This window comes from Syngnathus typhle, linkage group LG3, assembly GCF_033458585.1.
Source record: "Syngnathus typhle isolate RoL2023-S1 ecotype Sweden linkage group LG3, RoL_Styp_1.0, whole genome shotgun sequence".
NCBI lineage: Eukaryota > Metazoa > Chordata > Actinopteri > Syngnathiformes > Syngnathidae > Syngnathus > Syngnathus typhle.
This window is the reverse complement of record NC_083740.1, coordinates 5278264-5292171: the sequence shown is the minus strand read 5'-3', so window position 1 is coordinate 5292171 and position 13908 is coordinate 5278264. Positions and strand designations below refer to the sequence as shown.

General features: G+C 43.5%; 3 protein-coding genes across 4 annotated transcripts; 2 read left to right on the top strand and 1 right to left on the bottom strand.

The window, feature by feature from the left end:
- Window positions 1-810: 810 nt before the first annotated feature.
- On the top strand, window positions 811-4070 carry ap1m2 (adaptor related protein complex 1 subunit mu 2). Its single transcript, XM_061273932.1, has 12 exons — window positions 811-1024; window positions 1486-1642; window positions 1733-1800; window positions 1907-2037; window positions 2104-2251; window positions 2479-2605; window positions 2676-2818; window positions 2894-2965; window positions 3026-3184; window positions 3281-3406; window positions 3564-3639; window positions 3872-4070. Exons 1-12 carry the CDS (start codon window positions 983-985, stop codon window positions 3895-3897), a joined length of 1275 nt encoding a protein of 424 aa, XP_061129916.1. The 5' UTR covers window positions 811-982; the 3' UTR covers window positions 3898-4070.
- A 351-nt stretch (window positions 4071-4421) lies between these two features.
- cdkn2d (cyclin-dependent kinase inhibitor 2D (p19, inhibits CDK4)) lies at window positions 4422-6057 on the top strand. 2 transcript variants are annotated; one of them, XM_061273940.1, is made up of 3 exons: window positions 4422-4605; window positions 4828-4994; window positions 5172-6057. In XM_061273940.1, the coding sequence occupies exons 2-3, from the start codon at window positions 4860-4862 to the stop codon at window positions 5523-5525; spliced, it is 489 nt and encodes a 162-aa protein (XP_061129924.1). In that variant the 5' UTR covers window positions 4422-4605; window positions 4828-4859; the 3' UTR covers window positions 5526-6057. The 2 variants fall into 2 exon arrangements, with proteins under 2 accessions (XP_061129924.1, XP_061129925.1); XM_061273941.1 differs by having other exon boundaries at window positions 5164-6057.
- Window positions 6058-7418: 1361 nt separating this feature from the next.
- si:zfos-323e3.4 (volume-regulated anion channel subunit LRRC8C) lies at window positions 7419-13798 on the bottom strand. Its single transcript, XM_061273923.1, has 3 exons — window positions 13638-13798; window positions 12752-12910; window positions 7419-10925 (listed from the first exon to the last, which is right to left on the bottom strand). Exons 2-3 carry the CDS (start codon window positions 12890-12892, stop codon window positions 8634-8636), a joined length of 2433 nt encoding a protein of 810 aa, XP_061129907.1. The 5' UTR covers window positions 12893-12910; window positions 13638-13798; the 3' UTR covers window positions 7419-8633.
- Window positions 13799-13908: the final 110 nt, after the last annotated feature.

Here is a 13908-nt window from a genome sequence, read left to right as displayed (position 1 = left end):
CAACAAGGCATTCTTTGACTAAGTCAACTCTGACTTCTTTTCCGCTACATGCTAATTCTATTTGTCCCTGGACAACATTCTTGTTCTTGTTTTGTTTGTTTTTTTCTAATTCCTGAGTGTTGAATCGTGAAACAAATAAAAGAAAAGACCTAACTGCAGTTTAATTTCAGAAAAAGACAAGTTTATTTCTTGGAAATGTGGTGAGTGAGGTATCTGTACAGATTTTAGTGTTCTCAAAAGGTGCTGCAGTTCATGACAAAAACTAACTTGACTTATGAAAACCATCAAAGATTAATGATGGTTTGCATTATTGCTTACAAAGAACGGTCTTCTGTATGATTTCTACATTATCTCCTATGAGCAAAAGCCAAACCGATGTTAGAAAGCATGGAGCGAAATAGTGAGAAAGACATCCATCTGGGTAAACACTTTTTTTTTTTTTTTTACAACAGGGTGCCATTGTTGATTCACGACTAAGGAGTGTCCACACACGACTGATAAGAGGCTGTCCACATGGATGGAGGCCATGATACGTAGTACTTGTATAAATAAAAGTAAAGAAGAAGTAACTCATGGCATTTATAAATGCAGGGGAAGCGTGAAATGTATTTTTGAGTTTGTTATATATTTTTTTATTTCTCAAAGGTACTCAACATCAACATCGTCCGAATATTTTGTTTGACCTCTGAATGAAAGTTATTCATGTCATTTGTGTGCACGCAGCGCCCTCAAGTGGTCGCTTTGAGTGGTGCACCTTGTCCGGGGGCGGGGGGGGGCATGCAGGTGAGCCTGGTCAATGTTTCACCTGGATACGATGACGTCACGACGCGTTCAGGGGAAGCGTCGTGGTGAGGATTGCGGAGCACACAATCAGCGTTGATGAATTTCTTTTATGCGGATGGTTTTAGAGTTTTAATTTATTTATTGAGAGTTGTGGACTCCGGTTGGAAACTTTAACCTGTTTGGTGCGTGTTCGGCCAGTATGTCTCTATCGGCTGTGTTTGTGTTGGACCTCAAGGGGAAGGTAAGATCGATATACTGTATGTCGTTGTTTCTGTTGTGATTTCACACTTTCAAACGACCAAAGTGACCGGACATACCGCTTTTTAAAATGTACGTTTTAAGCTATAAACGCTGCTTTAATTGTTAAACATTAATAGCGTTGTTAAAAATTAATGAAGCACCCATGGTACTCGTTTAGCATTACTTCTGTACTTCCGGGTTGAGCGACAGGTGTCCGTGGAGAACGCCTGCAGCAAATAAATCTGTTGCCACTGAGGCCTTCTACAAATATTAGCAATAAAATTTGATCAAACATAATTTAATGGCAGTCCAAGGCCTTGTGTTTCTTGTAAGTGGTGATGCTGTGTTTTAGGTTCTCAACTTTACAACTGCACACAGGAAGCAAAATACTATACTACATTATGTCTAATTGAAACTTTTTTTTTTTTTTGCACAATAAGCCATCTATGCTTCTGCGTTCAGGTGTTGATATGTCGTAACTACAAGGGTGATGTGGACATGGTGGAGATAGAACACTTCATGCCTCTGCTCATGCAACACGACGAGGAAGGTCTTATGTGTCCGGTGATGTCGCACGGCAACGTTCACTTCATGTGGATCAAACACAGTAACCTCTACTGTATCCACCTGTGCTAAAGTATTTAGAATTGCAAAAAAAAGAGTGCATGGTTGTGCTGTGTAAAATCTCCTTGACTTATTATTGCTGCAGTGGTGGCCATGACAAACAAGAACTCTAACGCCTCACTCGTGTACTCCTTCCTCTATAAACTTGTTGAGGTGAGTGTTTATCCTTATTATTTTTGTTTGTTTAATATTTTTCCAGTCCTATTTGAAATCAACCAGAAAAGTCATTTAAAGCACAGTTATTTTGTGACTTTTGCAGGTGTTCACAGAATATTTTAAAGAACTGGAGGAGGAGAGCATTCAGGACAACTTTGTGATCGTCTATGAGCTCCTGGATGAGCTGATGGACTTTGGATTTCCTCAGACTACTGACAGCAAAATCCTTCAGGAGTGAGGCTCAGCCAAACACACAACTCTTTTGGTCCAAATGATGTTTCATTGTGTCTTCTTATATAGGTACATTACACAGGAAGGGGCAAAACTCGAGGTGGCCAAGTCAAAAGTGCCGACCACGGTCACCAACGCTGTTTCCTGGAGGTCTGAGGGCATCAAGTACAAGAAGAATGAAGTCTTTATTGACGTCATAGAATCCATTAATGTGTTGGTAGGTTTCTATTGCAACAAGCCAAATTCTACAACATAAAATTAAGATTTGAATACTTGTATTTTTCTTAGCGAAGCATGGTAGTCCATGGCCAGTTCAAAAGTTCAGGGTTCTAATCTTAGCAACAACAGGACTTGCTGTAACTGACAGCAAACTGTGTCGTTAAACAGTTTTTCTGTTTTGTAAATAATAAGAAGGCGCTAATAAACACATTTTTACTTATTCAGGTGAATGCAAATGGCGGTGTGATGAGCAGCGACATCGTGGGCAGCATCAAACTAAAGACCATGCTTTCAGGGATGCCCGAACTACGACTCGGTCTCAACGACCGAGTGCTCTTCGCGCTCACCGGACGTACGTGAGCCGCGAACGCCTTCGTAAATCCACAATGTTGAATTCCTTGATAGTTATACCGACTATTTAGGGGACAAGGGCAAGACGGTGGTAATGGAAGATGTGAAGTTCCACCAGTGCGTACGTCTGTCACGCTTCGAGAACGACCGCACCATCTCCTTCATTCCTCCGGATGGGGAGTCTGAGCTCATGTCCTACCGCATCAATACCCATGTTGGCCTCTTTCGCTATTTCCCTAGTTTCCAATCGTGCTTGATTTTTGACGTGTAAAATTGCCATCTGTCACAGGTGAAACCACTGATATGGATCGAATCAGTCATCGAGAAGTTCTCTCACAGCAGAGTGGAAATCATGGTGAAGGTATGGTATTTGAAATCCTATCAATTTGCTGAGCTTTCAGTTTATTTTGTGACACTTTAGGCAAAGGGACAATTTAAAAAACAATCGGTAGCAAACAATGTGGAGGTGAGGGTTCCCGTCCCCAGTGATGCCGACTCCCCAAAGTTTAAAACCAGCACGGGCCATGCCAAATATGTACCGGAGAAGAACATGGTGGTGTGGACCATCAAATCTTTCCCAGTAAGAATCTTTGACTACACTGTATGGGATTTGTTAACAATTTTGTGGAGAAAAGTTCAGTTTTTTTACCTGAACAAAATCTTTGTCCATCTATAGGGAGGCAAAGAGTTCCTAATGAGGGCTCACTTTGGTCTACCCAGTGTGGAAAAGGATGAGCTTGAGGGCAAACCTCCCATTACTGTCAAATTTGAAATCCCTTACTTCACAGTTTCTGGAATACAGGTAGGCATGTATGCTTGTGTGTTTATGCTGTTTCAAAACCTTCAACTATTTTGGTATGTGGAGGTGCGTGTCATGTTGCAATGAATTTGATATTTGGATGAAAATGTTGTGGCAATTATAGACTGTCAAACAGTGTGTTTGAATCTGTTTTTAACAGGTGCGGTATATGAAGATTATAGAGAAAAGTGGTTACCAAGCATTGCCGTGGGTCCGGTACATTACGCAAAGTGGAGGTAACTGACTGTTTTTTTTATTTTTTCTATCCACCCTTGAAATGTATGCCGTATGTGCCCACTGTACACATGCACAATAATAGAGTAGCATGTTTTTGTATGTATTTAATCGGAGTATTGCAAAAAGCTCATTTTTTAATATATAATTTCTTGTAACCCTGAACATGTATGTTAGATGTCAAGATCACCCAAATGTAATGAACATGTTTTGTTTGTTTATTTGTTTGTTTAGATTACCAGCTGAGGACAAATATCTAAAGTCTGAGGAAAAGGGCATTTGACAATCCATTGAAATACTCGACTGAGCGACTGCCTTTTCAATTTCACCTTAACTATTTGATGTTTCTGATCTTGAATAATAAGAGGATTTATTGTTATGAATGTTGAAAGCTTCTTGAAACAAATAAAGCTTTGTACCATTTCCCTTGAAATATTAGGTTGAGAGAATGTCTCCATTTTTCTCAAGTTATGTTGAGTCTTCATTTTCACCTTTATCCTGAGTTTGCAGCACTTACGGAGGATTGCAGTATTGTATCGTGATTTTCTTTTTTTTTATGACCGATGGAATTTCCAGACGATTGTTGTGTAAAAAAGGGCAGAAATGAATGAAGTTCCACCACAAACAATCATACACGAACCACCAGGTTTCTTCACCGCGGGTTCTGATTGGTCGACTCATACTGTTGCCACGGTGATATTGTAGTAACGGGCACTGGCTCCGCCTCTTTACCATATAGGACAAGACCCCACCCTCTTGGCGAGCCCTTATTGGTCGACGCGTGCTCTCTTCACTGTTTGTAAATTGTATACTCGCGACGCGGCTGTGAGGCACTCAGCGCGCAAATGTATTTTCCTAATATTTCTAAACATTTAGCGTTGGTATTTCATTTAAATAATAACCGTCCTTGAGGATATCTAGCGAGGAAAGATCGGTGACGTCGCCAAACCCCCCAAAAATCCATCAAGGTAGGCTTTTAATCCGCACCTTTCGCCGGTCTCCTTTATGTTAGCCGTTAGCCTGCTAGCTAATCGCCGTCAAAGATTCCGTTGACGTGCCGTCGCTTTCGGTTGCGTGTGATCCAGACAGACGGAGCCGCTCGAATATCGCATATAATCGTCTTGAGGTTTGTTTTTATCTTAATGTATGTATCTGAGACGTCGCTCCTTCCTTCTGTCTCCGCTCCCTAGAGAGCAGACGTAAAGACGAAGCGGAGGCTGTTATGGTTCACATGCACGGCGCCCGAGGATTGACGGGAGCCGCGGCCAGGGGGAACCTCGCTGAGGTGCAGAGGATCCTGGAGGAATGCAGGCTGCATCCCGATACAGTCAACGAGTTCGGGAGGACAGCGCTCCAGGTGAGCTACAGAGCGTTTGACGATTATGGGTTTTCTAATGAGTGGTTGGAAATCCCAGCAGAGTTTAGGCAATAGTTGTCAAGTGGAGAAACAACCACACACCTTCACATTGATTCATTCAGGAGATGTAGCCACAGAAAAGTGTAACCCAAAGTCTCACTGAGTGTAGTTGTGCAGGTGATGATGATGGGCAACTCCAAGGTAGCTCGCCTGCTCCTGGAAAGAGGAGCCGACCCCAACGTGCAGGATGCAAGCGGGACCGCCCCAGTCCACGACGCCGCCCGCACTGGCTTTGTGGACACGCTGCAGATCCTGGTGGAACACGGCGCCTCGGTGAACGTGGCAGACCATGGCGGCGCCCTGCCCATTCACTTGGCCATCCGTGAGGGCCACCGTCACGCCGTGGAGTTCCTGGCGCCGCTCTCTGACCTGGGCCGCGCCAACGCTCGCGGCCAGACGGCTGTGGACGTGGCCCGGGCGTCCCACCGACCAGACATGATCCGCCTGCTGTTCGCTCACATCCATTCGTAGTGTGGGTCTTGCGAGTTCCACTTTCTGTTCAAAACCTGGTGACTTGAATTTATTGGCATCTATGTACGTAGGTTTTCCTTTTCTTAGCTTGATGTTCATACGTGATGTGATGCACTTGTTATGTGGTCTTGGCAGCTACTTTTCCTTTGGTTGTTTTGCACAGTGCAATGTAGGCACCTTATTGACTAAAACATATTTATGTGTTTGCTTTTTGAATTGGGAGTGCACATTAGTTTGATCCCCTCCCAGTGTTTTGCGTTCGTTTGGAACAATTGACTTGATTTGTTTGTCTTGTTTTTTTAATGTTATGAAACTTGAATTGGTACAAAATGAACTTAACCTCCTCGCATGAAATTAGATGAACTTAGACTTTAAATTATTTATTATTGTTGACATAGCAGTGATGATTCTTTGAAATTTTTTTGAAATTGTTATTTATACCATGAATTTAATACTTTTAATACACAAGTGTATGAGTTAAGTTTGCTGCTGGAATATGAAAGCACAAAGTAAAGAAACTTTTGAAGTCAAACGGCTATGTGTGCTTTGTCGTGTACATTTGTTTCACTTCAGGTCTCAAACAATGTGTGGCGAATAATGACACCATAACACCAATATCAAAACTAAAAAAAAACGACCTTTGACCCCTGACCCAAACAAAATGACTACGTATAGTAAGGCATTTTTTTTGTAAAAAATAAAATGACCATGTATAGTCATGCTTTTTTTCTTGTTAAAAAGAAGAAACGACCATGTACAGAACTTTTTGGAGTTTTTTTTAGGACATTGGTTTTTTTTAGGCTGTTTTTTGGAATATATTTGGGGGGGAATTTTAGGTTAGGGCTAGGATAAGAGGATTTCAAACTTAAGTCAGAGGGGGGCGCGTGTGACCCTGGGGAACAGGCTTTTTTTTTGGCAGTACTAGAATAAAGTGTAATTGCGCGTTTACTACAGCAGGGGGCAGTGGCGCTCTCATTGTTACTTCTGTCACGTTTGCGACAGTGCAACATTTTACGACTTACAAGACAAGTTAGGATAGTCACGGTGGGGAGGGGGGGCGCGAATAGTTTTCTTCTTGCTAGGGGGGGGGCGTAACAGAAAATAATTGAGAAGCACTGGGTTAAATAAAGGTTAACCTAAAAAAAAAAAAAAATAAAAAATAAAAAAAAAAGTGAACCCTGAACTTTGAACCCGCGGTGACCCCGCGGTGACCCCGTGGTGACCCCGTGGTGACCCCGTGGTGACCCCTGGGTGACCTTTGAATCCTGAACTTTCAACTCTAGTTAAAAATCGAAAATGTGCACATGACCCCGTGAACTTTGAACCGACCTTTGACCCCTGGGTGAACTTTGAACCGTAAACTTTGACCTTTGACCCCTAGCTAATTACGTTTTTTTTCTTTTTTTTTAAACCGGCATAGCAGAACGATCCATGGTCTTCAGATGCCGCGCTGTCGCCATCTCCTGGTCAGTTAGTGAAATGCTTTTGCTGATGTTTTTTTTTCTCTCTCAATTAAAACAAATCAATTAGCCAGTTGTTTTTCTTTATTTAATATCTATTATCAGACAAAACCAAATTGTGAATCAGACACCTAGGCTATAGCAGAACAAACAATCCATGGTCTTCAGATGCCACGCTGTCGCCATCTCCTGGTAAGCTAGTGAAATGCTTTTGCTGTTTTTTTTCCCTCTCAATTAAAACAAATCAATCAGCCAGTTGGCTTTCTTTATTTAATATCTGATATCAGACAAAACCAAATTGTGAATCAGTCACCTAGGCTATAGCAGAACAAACAATCCATGGTCTTCAGATGCCACGCTGTCGCCATCTCCTGGTCAGCTAGTGAAATGCTTTTGCTGTTTTTTTTCCCTCTCAATTAAAACAAATCAATCAGCCAGTTGGTTTTCTTTATTTAATCTCTGATATCAGACAAAACCAAATTGTGAATCAGTCACCTAGGCCAGTGCTTCTCAAATAGTGGGGCACGCCCCCCTTGGGGGGCGCGGTGCTACTCCTGGGGGGGCGCGTGTGACCCTGGGGAACAGGCTTTTTTTTTGGCAGTACTAGAATAAAGTGTAATTGCGCGTTTACTACAGCAGGGGGCAGTGGCGCTCTCATTGTTACTTCTGTCACTGAAATTTCAGTAGATATATTGGATAACAGTATTTAGGCGTATATATGCATACACGTTATTTAAAAACTACTAGAAGTGTTATAAAGTATAAAGTGTTACGTCGTTTTCTTCTTCGTACTGGTTGAAGTCATGTGAACTGAAAAAAGAACAAATCACTTTCGGAAGTTATTCATTCACTCTCATTCATTGAAAAGATTCGTTCTTTTGTTGCTTTCGCCTTCTCATGCATACGCTCGCCGGTGTCATTTTTGTTCAAAAACATGGGTGAGAAGCAAAGGAAACAAGACGGTTATAATCGCACATTATTCTTTTCACTGCTCGTCTTCTCCTAAAAAAAAAATCGGCAGAGAACAAGAAAATTCATGTTAAGGTTCAGTGTCAGGCACATTGCTTGACTCTGAGGTATGTTTACAAACTGACCTGCTTTTCCACGTACATGTCACAACATGACTAACGCAGTCTGGACTGAACAACCATAAAAGTCCTTGTTTGATGCTGGTGCAAAAATGATATCAGCAGTAACAACAATAACATCCTGTTAATTGTGGTAAACATTACAAAATGTGGTGGAATTTTTTTTCATGTTCTGAATAATTTTATTTTTTCTTTTACATTTCACTCAATGTAAAATGCTGTAGAGGTAGTAAAAACAAACAAAAAAACTAGCTCAGTAATATGTAATGAGTAAAAACATTTCAAAATCAGAGCCATGAATGTACAACCACAGCTTTCTAACACTTATTGACTTGTTTTAAACGTATGAAATCAGTCTTCTTCCTCCGTTTGGTTGAACAGAACACAAACTGTATTCCGTGCAAACAAAAGCTCCCTTCTCGGTCTCACTCTGCTTGTTTGCCATCTGAAAAGCGGCAATGTGACACTGTGGGAAACACTATGAGCCCCCCCAAAAATGCACTTGTAGCTTCTACGTGTAACTAAATCCCAAATGAGCCAAGATGGCCCTTTGAATCAACTCAACTACTACTCATCAACCTTGTGCGCGCTTGTGACGGCCACAACTCGAGAAGATTTTCTTCCACTACGAGCCCACTGGTGGTCAACAGGGGACAGTCCGCTACCTCCACAGGTAAACCGTCCAGGCGGTTCCCCTTGAGCTCCAGTCGGATGAGGTGGGCCAGGTTGGCTACTCTGGAGTTAAGGTAGAACAAGCAGTTGTTTCCCACATTCAAAGTCTTTATTCTTTTACAGGAGAACAGTTCATCCGGGAGGGTTTCTAAAGAGTTGAAAGCAGCGGAGAAGAACTGGAGACCCTGCAGGATGCCCACCTCGGGCGGGATGGCGGTGAGCTGGTTGTGCGAGACGTCCAAGTGCCTCAACTTGGTGCAGTAGAACAATCGTGGGGAAAGCTTTCGTAGCTTATTCCAGCTGATGTCCAGAGTCTCCAGCGTATGCAGCTTGCTGATGTGATCGGGGATGTAGGTGATTTTGTTGTGCCACAGGCGCAGGGTCACCAACCGCTGGCAGTGTTGCAGGCTCAGGATCTCTTCCACGGTGGTCAGCTTGTTTTCCTTCAGGTCCAACTCCTGCAGATTGCTCAAGCTGAAGACAGCGCTCGGGATGCGCTCCAACTCACAGCCCACTAACTCCAGCGAGACCAGGTTGCTTAGCTTCTTCAGGCTGCTGAAGCCTTGGATCTTGGTGCCTTCGTTGTAGATGCTCAGACGCTGAAGCTGCTGTGCGACGTCAGAGATGCTGGTTGGGATCTTTGCGAGGTTGGAGCGCAGGGTGAGGACCCGCAGTGCCGTGAGCTCTCGAAGGGAGTCCAGGTTGGCACTTCGGGCCACCTCGTTGGTAAGCGGGCCGTTCAGATGCAGTTCCTCCAGTCGTTGCAGGTGGTACATCCATTCGGGGACCTCGTCGAGACTTTCAAAGCACAGGCGCAGGAACTTCAACTGGTCTTTGAGGTGGTTTAAGGCGGGCAGCTGGACCTTGGCTTTGCAGTAGATAAGCGACAGATCCCGAAGATTCTCCAGCTTCGCCACGTTAGGCGCGATGGAGACGTTTTTAACCTGCTCCAATTTCAGCGACTCGATCTCGGACAACTCGTAGACCGTGTCGGGAAGTCCCGGCAACAGAACCAGGTGGAGCTCTTGTCGGTCGCTGGCATTCTTAGCCAGACGGGCACGCAGCTTTTTGGCTGTCCATTCGTAGTTTAAGTTGAGCTGATGGAGTCGACTCTCGCTCACCTCGGAGAGAAAGAAAGCGAATCGTTTCGCGTAGAGGTCGTCGTATTGGTCCACCAGGTGGAGCAAGAAGGCGAAATCGTTCTTCACGTCCGGTATGTCGTTGATGCCCGTCTCTAGCCTGACGTGCTCATAGGAGTAGATCTTCAAAGGGCGGTGGAACTGCCAATACAAAGTATAGATGCACAAAATCCCGTAGACGGCCACAAAGCAAATGTAGCAGTAGGCCAGTTTGGAGAAGAGATGAGCTTTGTTGTGGTTACAGCAATAGATGTCAAAACCGGTCAGCTCGGGAGGAACCAAGCAACGTACCACGATCTCAATGTTTGGAGAAAGTGCCGCAGTGTAAATGATAATTAAAAGGAACTTAAAGACCTTGAGGGACGTTTGCAGCACGTACATAATGTACAAGATATCCGCCTCCTCGACGTGAGTTCGGAACTTTTTCACCTTCTCAAACAGAGCCTTTGCCTGCTCTCCTTCCTTCTTATCCAACACAGACGGAGCCGACTGAGATTCTTGAATCTTCTTATCTGGATTGGATTTACACGAAGGGGATCGCTGAAGCAAGGTGGTCTCCTCCTCGTCGGTTCGCTTCTCCGCGGGATCTTTGGATATGGTGCTTCTCCTCCAGTTGACCAATTTTTCTTCACCTCTTTCTTCGGAAACCTCACTCAAGGCTCTGGTGGTCCAGGGGGAGTCAAAGCATTTTCCCAGGATGGTGACAAAAAGGTCAAGTTTGGAGGATGTTCCGGGGAACTTGAACCAAAAGCTGCTGGTCACCATGAAGATCATGGTGTGGATCACCACCAGGTACGGGAAGTACTTTGCATACCAGTGCACAAAGCGCTCGTAGCAGTAGTGGTTGATGAAGACATACTGGTGGATGTCCAAGTTATTCTTGCGGCCGAGCACCTCCCGTATGACGGGATGGTTCGGTTTTAAATTGAGGCTTTCCCACGTCTGGTTCTCGCCGTAGTTGCGGATGTGGCTGCAGTCGATGGCGCTTGGCGTCGGACTGGTGAATGGACTCGGCAGGCAAGCGATCTTATCTTGGGTGAGCTGGAGAGAACGGACGGAAGGATTAGTGGGCGAAGACCAACAACGTGCTACTCAAAGTCTTCAATTGCATTAAGGCCAATTAAATCTTTTGTTATTTACCCCAATTGCGACATCACAGTGGTTTAATTAGCCGATGGTAGCTAAAGGTTTACCATAACCTATACCATCTACCATAACCATCTATATACGTACGACACCAACCCGAAACCCTTCCCTCACTCATTTTGAAACCTGCATCTCTACAATAAAAGCATGGCTGACCCACAACTTTCTCAAACTCAACAGTGACAAAACAGAGCTCCTCCTCATAGGCACTAAATCCTCCCTTAATAAAACTGGATCCATCACACTCACCATTGACTCCTCAAACATCACTCCTTCCCCTCTGGCACGCAATCTTGGCATTATTTTTGACCCCACACTGTCCTTTCAACCTCATGTTAGCTCAGTTGTCAAGACCTCCTACTTCCACCTCCGACGCATCGCTAAAATCCGGCACTGCCTTTCTCTCCCTGCCGCTGAATCTCTCATCCACGCCTTCATCTCATCCCGGCTTGACTACTGCAACTCCCTTCTCACTGGAATCACTGCTCACTCACTCCATAGACTTCAACTAGTCCAAAACTCTGCTGCCCGCCTCCTTACCCACACCCGGTCCCGTGAACACATCACTCCTGTTCTCCACTCTCTTCACTGGCTCCCCATGAAGGAGCGTATCATCTTCAAGATACTCCTCCTCACCTTCAAAGCCCTTCACCACCTGGCTCCCACTTACCTATCCGACCTCCTTGTCCCCTACTGCCCCAACCGTCCCCTCCGATCCTCCAATACTTCACGTTTGACAGTCCCAAAATCCAAACTCAAATCCTTCGGTGACAGAGCCTTCTCCTGCACATCACCCCGACTCTGGAACTCTCTCCCCCAGTCTGTCTGTGACTCACCCACACTTCCCATATTTAAGTCCCGTCTAAAAACATACCTCTTCTCCCAAGCTTATGACCTCCCCTACCCATAACTGCTTTCCTCCTCTTAAGTTTATCCGATTGTTTCCTCCCCCCCCCCCCCCCCCCATGTATGTCTTTGCATTGTTCCCTGTAAGCGTCTTTGGGTTCTTGAAAAGCGCTATACAAATATAATGAATTATTATTATTATTATTATAACAACTTGAGCATGTGTGAATATTGCCTTCATCTCGAAAACCTTTGCTAATCTTTATATCGGCAATAACGTGATGACTCTAAAATAAAAGAATGGGGAAGTACAAGATTTATTTCCACAACAGCGGCCCAACCTCACTACAATAAAGACTTTCCATCTAATGATTGGAAAAGCTCGAGCTTTCGCAAGACTAGATAATTAGTACCAGTACTAAAAAAACGGAAGTGGAAGCTTTATTTTTGTCTATTCCAGGTATAATTCTTCATGACAGAAATATTGATTTTGTTCATCTTTCTGAAAGTACGCCAAAGTAAACAATTGTTTTCGATTAACAAAAGAATACAGCACATACCGCAAGCTTGTTAACAGTTTGTACTGCTACTACATTAAGAGCAAACCAAAAAAAAAAAAAAATCTAATATGAACAAGAAATATAACTTCTGTGCGATATTCTTATACATTACACCATTACAGTTGTGAAGAGTCAGTTGGACCTCTCTGAAATTTTGTACGACCTGACAAGTTGAGACAAGTGTGCTGTTTTCCGTGAATGGGTGTGTGTGTGTGTGTGTGTGTGTGTGTGTCAGACTACAGTGGAAGGAATCCATCCATTTATGTTCTAATGTGTTGTTATTATTCGGCTCAGCAATTTTTGAGTGGTGCTCACCTGTAAGGTGCATCCAAAGACTCCAATCATGAGCATGGCCACACACAGGTACTCGGAGAAAACATCCCACCACGGCTTGAGCACACGGTACTTGGAGTTCTGCTCGATACCGATGTTTCGGAATTCTCCCACTGGGATCATTCTGGCTGCTGGTCCACACTGAAGAAGACAAGAGCGAGAAATGTCATGTTTCAATGTCACGTGGCTCACGTTGCATAATTAGGCATCTGTCGCTTGAATTTGGATGCTAAATACTGGACAGTAGGGAAGGAACTCCCTCTTGGAAAACAAAACATATTTGTATAGATTTGTAAAACAAACAACAAAAATAAAACTCCAGTGCGTATGTATGGGTACACATCACGTTTCATCATTTATTTATTTAGCTATAATAAACGTTCAAATGTGATTCAAAACATTGCTAGTCAAGATAAAAAATAATCTATGACTCAAGTATTAAGATAATTATTATTATAGCTCCGGAACCGAGAGCACGTGTTTGGTGCAACACAATTCCAGGAGCCGCAGTATCGGGTCAAGTGTATTCTTAAGTCGATCAACCAGTTTGACAACAATGTGTCAGCCAGACACCAGTTTTCTCACTTGGCTTTCACACACATACGAAACATGTCGAGATAACATGCGCTTTGCATAATCCTTGACACATTGCGAGAGAAGTTACAGTTTAAGCAGCATTTAGATGCAATTCAACTGTTGATATGTTGAGGAGACAATCATCGAAGGTGCACGACTACAAAAAAAAAAAGATTGCGAAATCACCAACATCTTCAAGTCGTACAACCTGACAAACTGTAACGATCATTTTTTTTTAACAATTATGCACAAACTTTAATATATAGAGTTTATTTAATTATATTGGACTTACCTTTTGCGGCCGACAGGACACGCAGTGGTGTCAGGTAAGTCTCGGGGTCCTGTCTTCATGGAGCCATAAGGAGGAGCGCACCGGTGTCAAGTTGCACGACAAACCTGCACATCCAGACTGACACTTCAAAATAAAGCAATCGAGTCAAACATAACCGGAATCAAAAATTTCAAAATAAAACGGGTTTAGATAGACGTCAAATAGCATTCTCAAAAAAAGCTTAAAGATCTGTACAACCGCCAAGTTGCAATTTCTACTTTTGCGTTTGTTG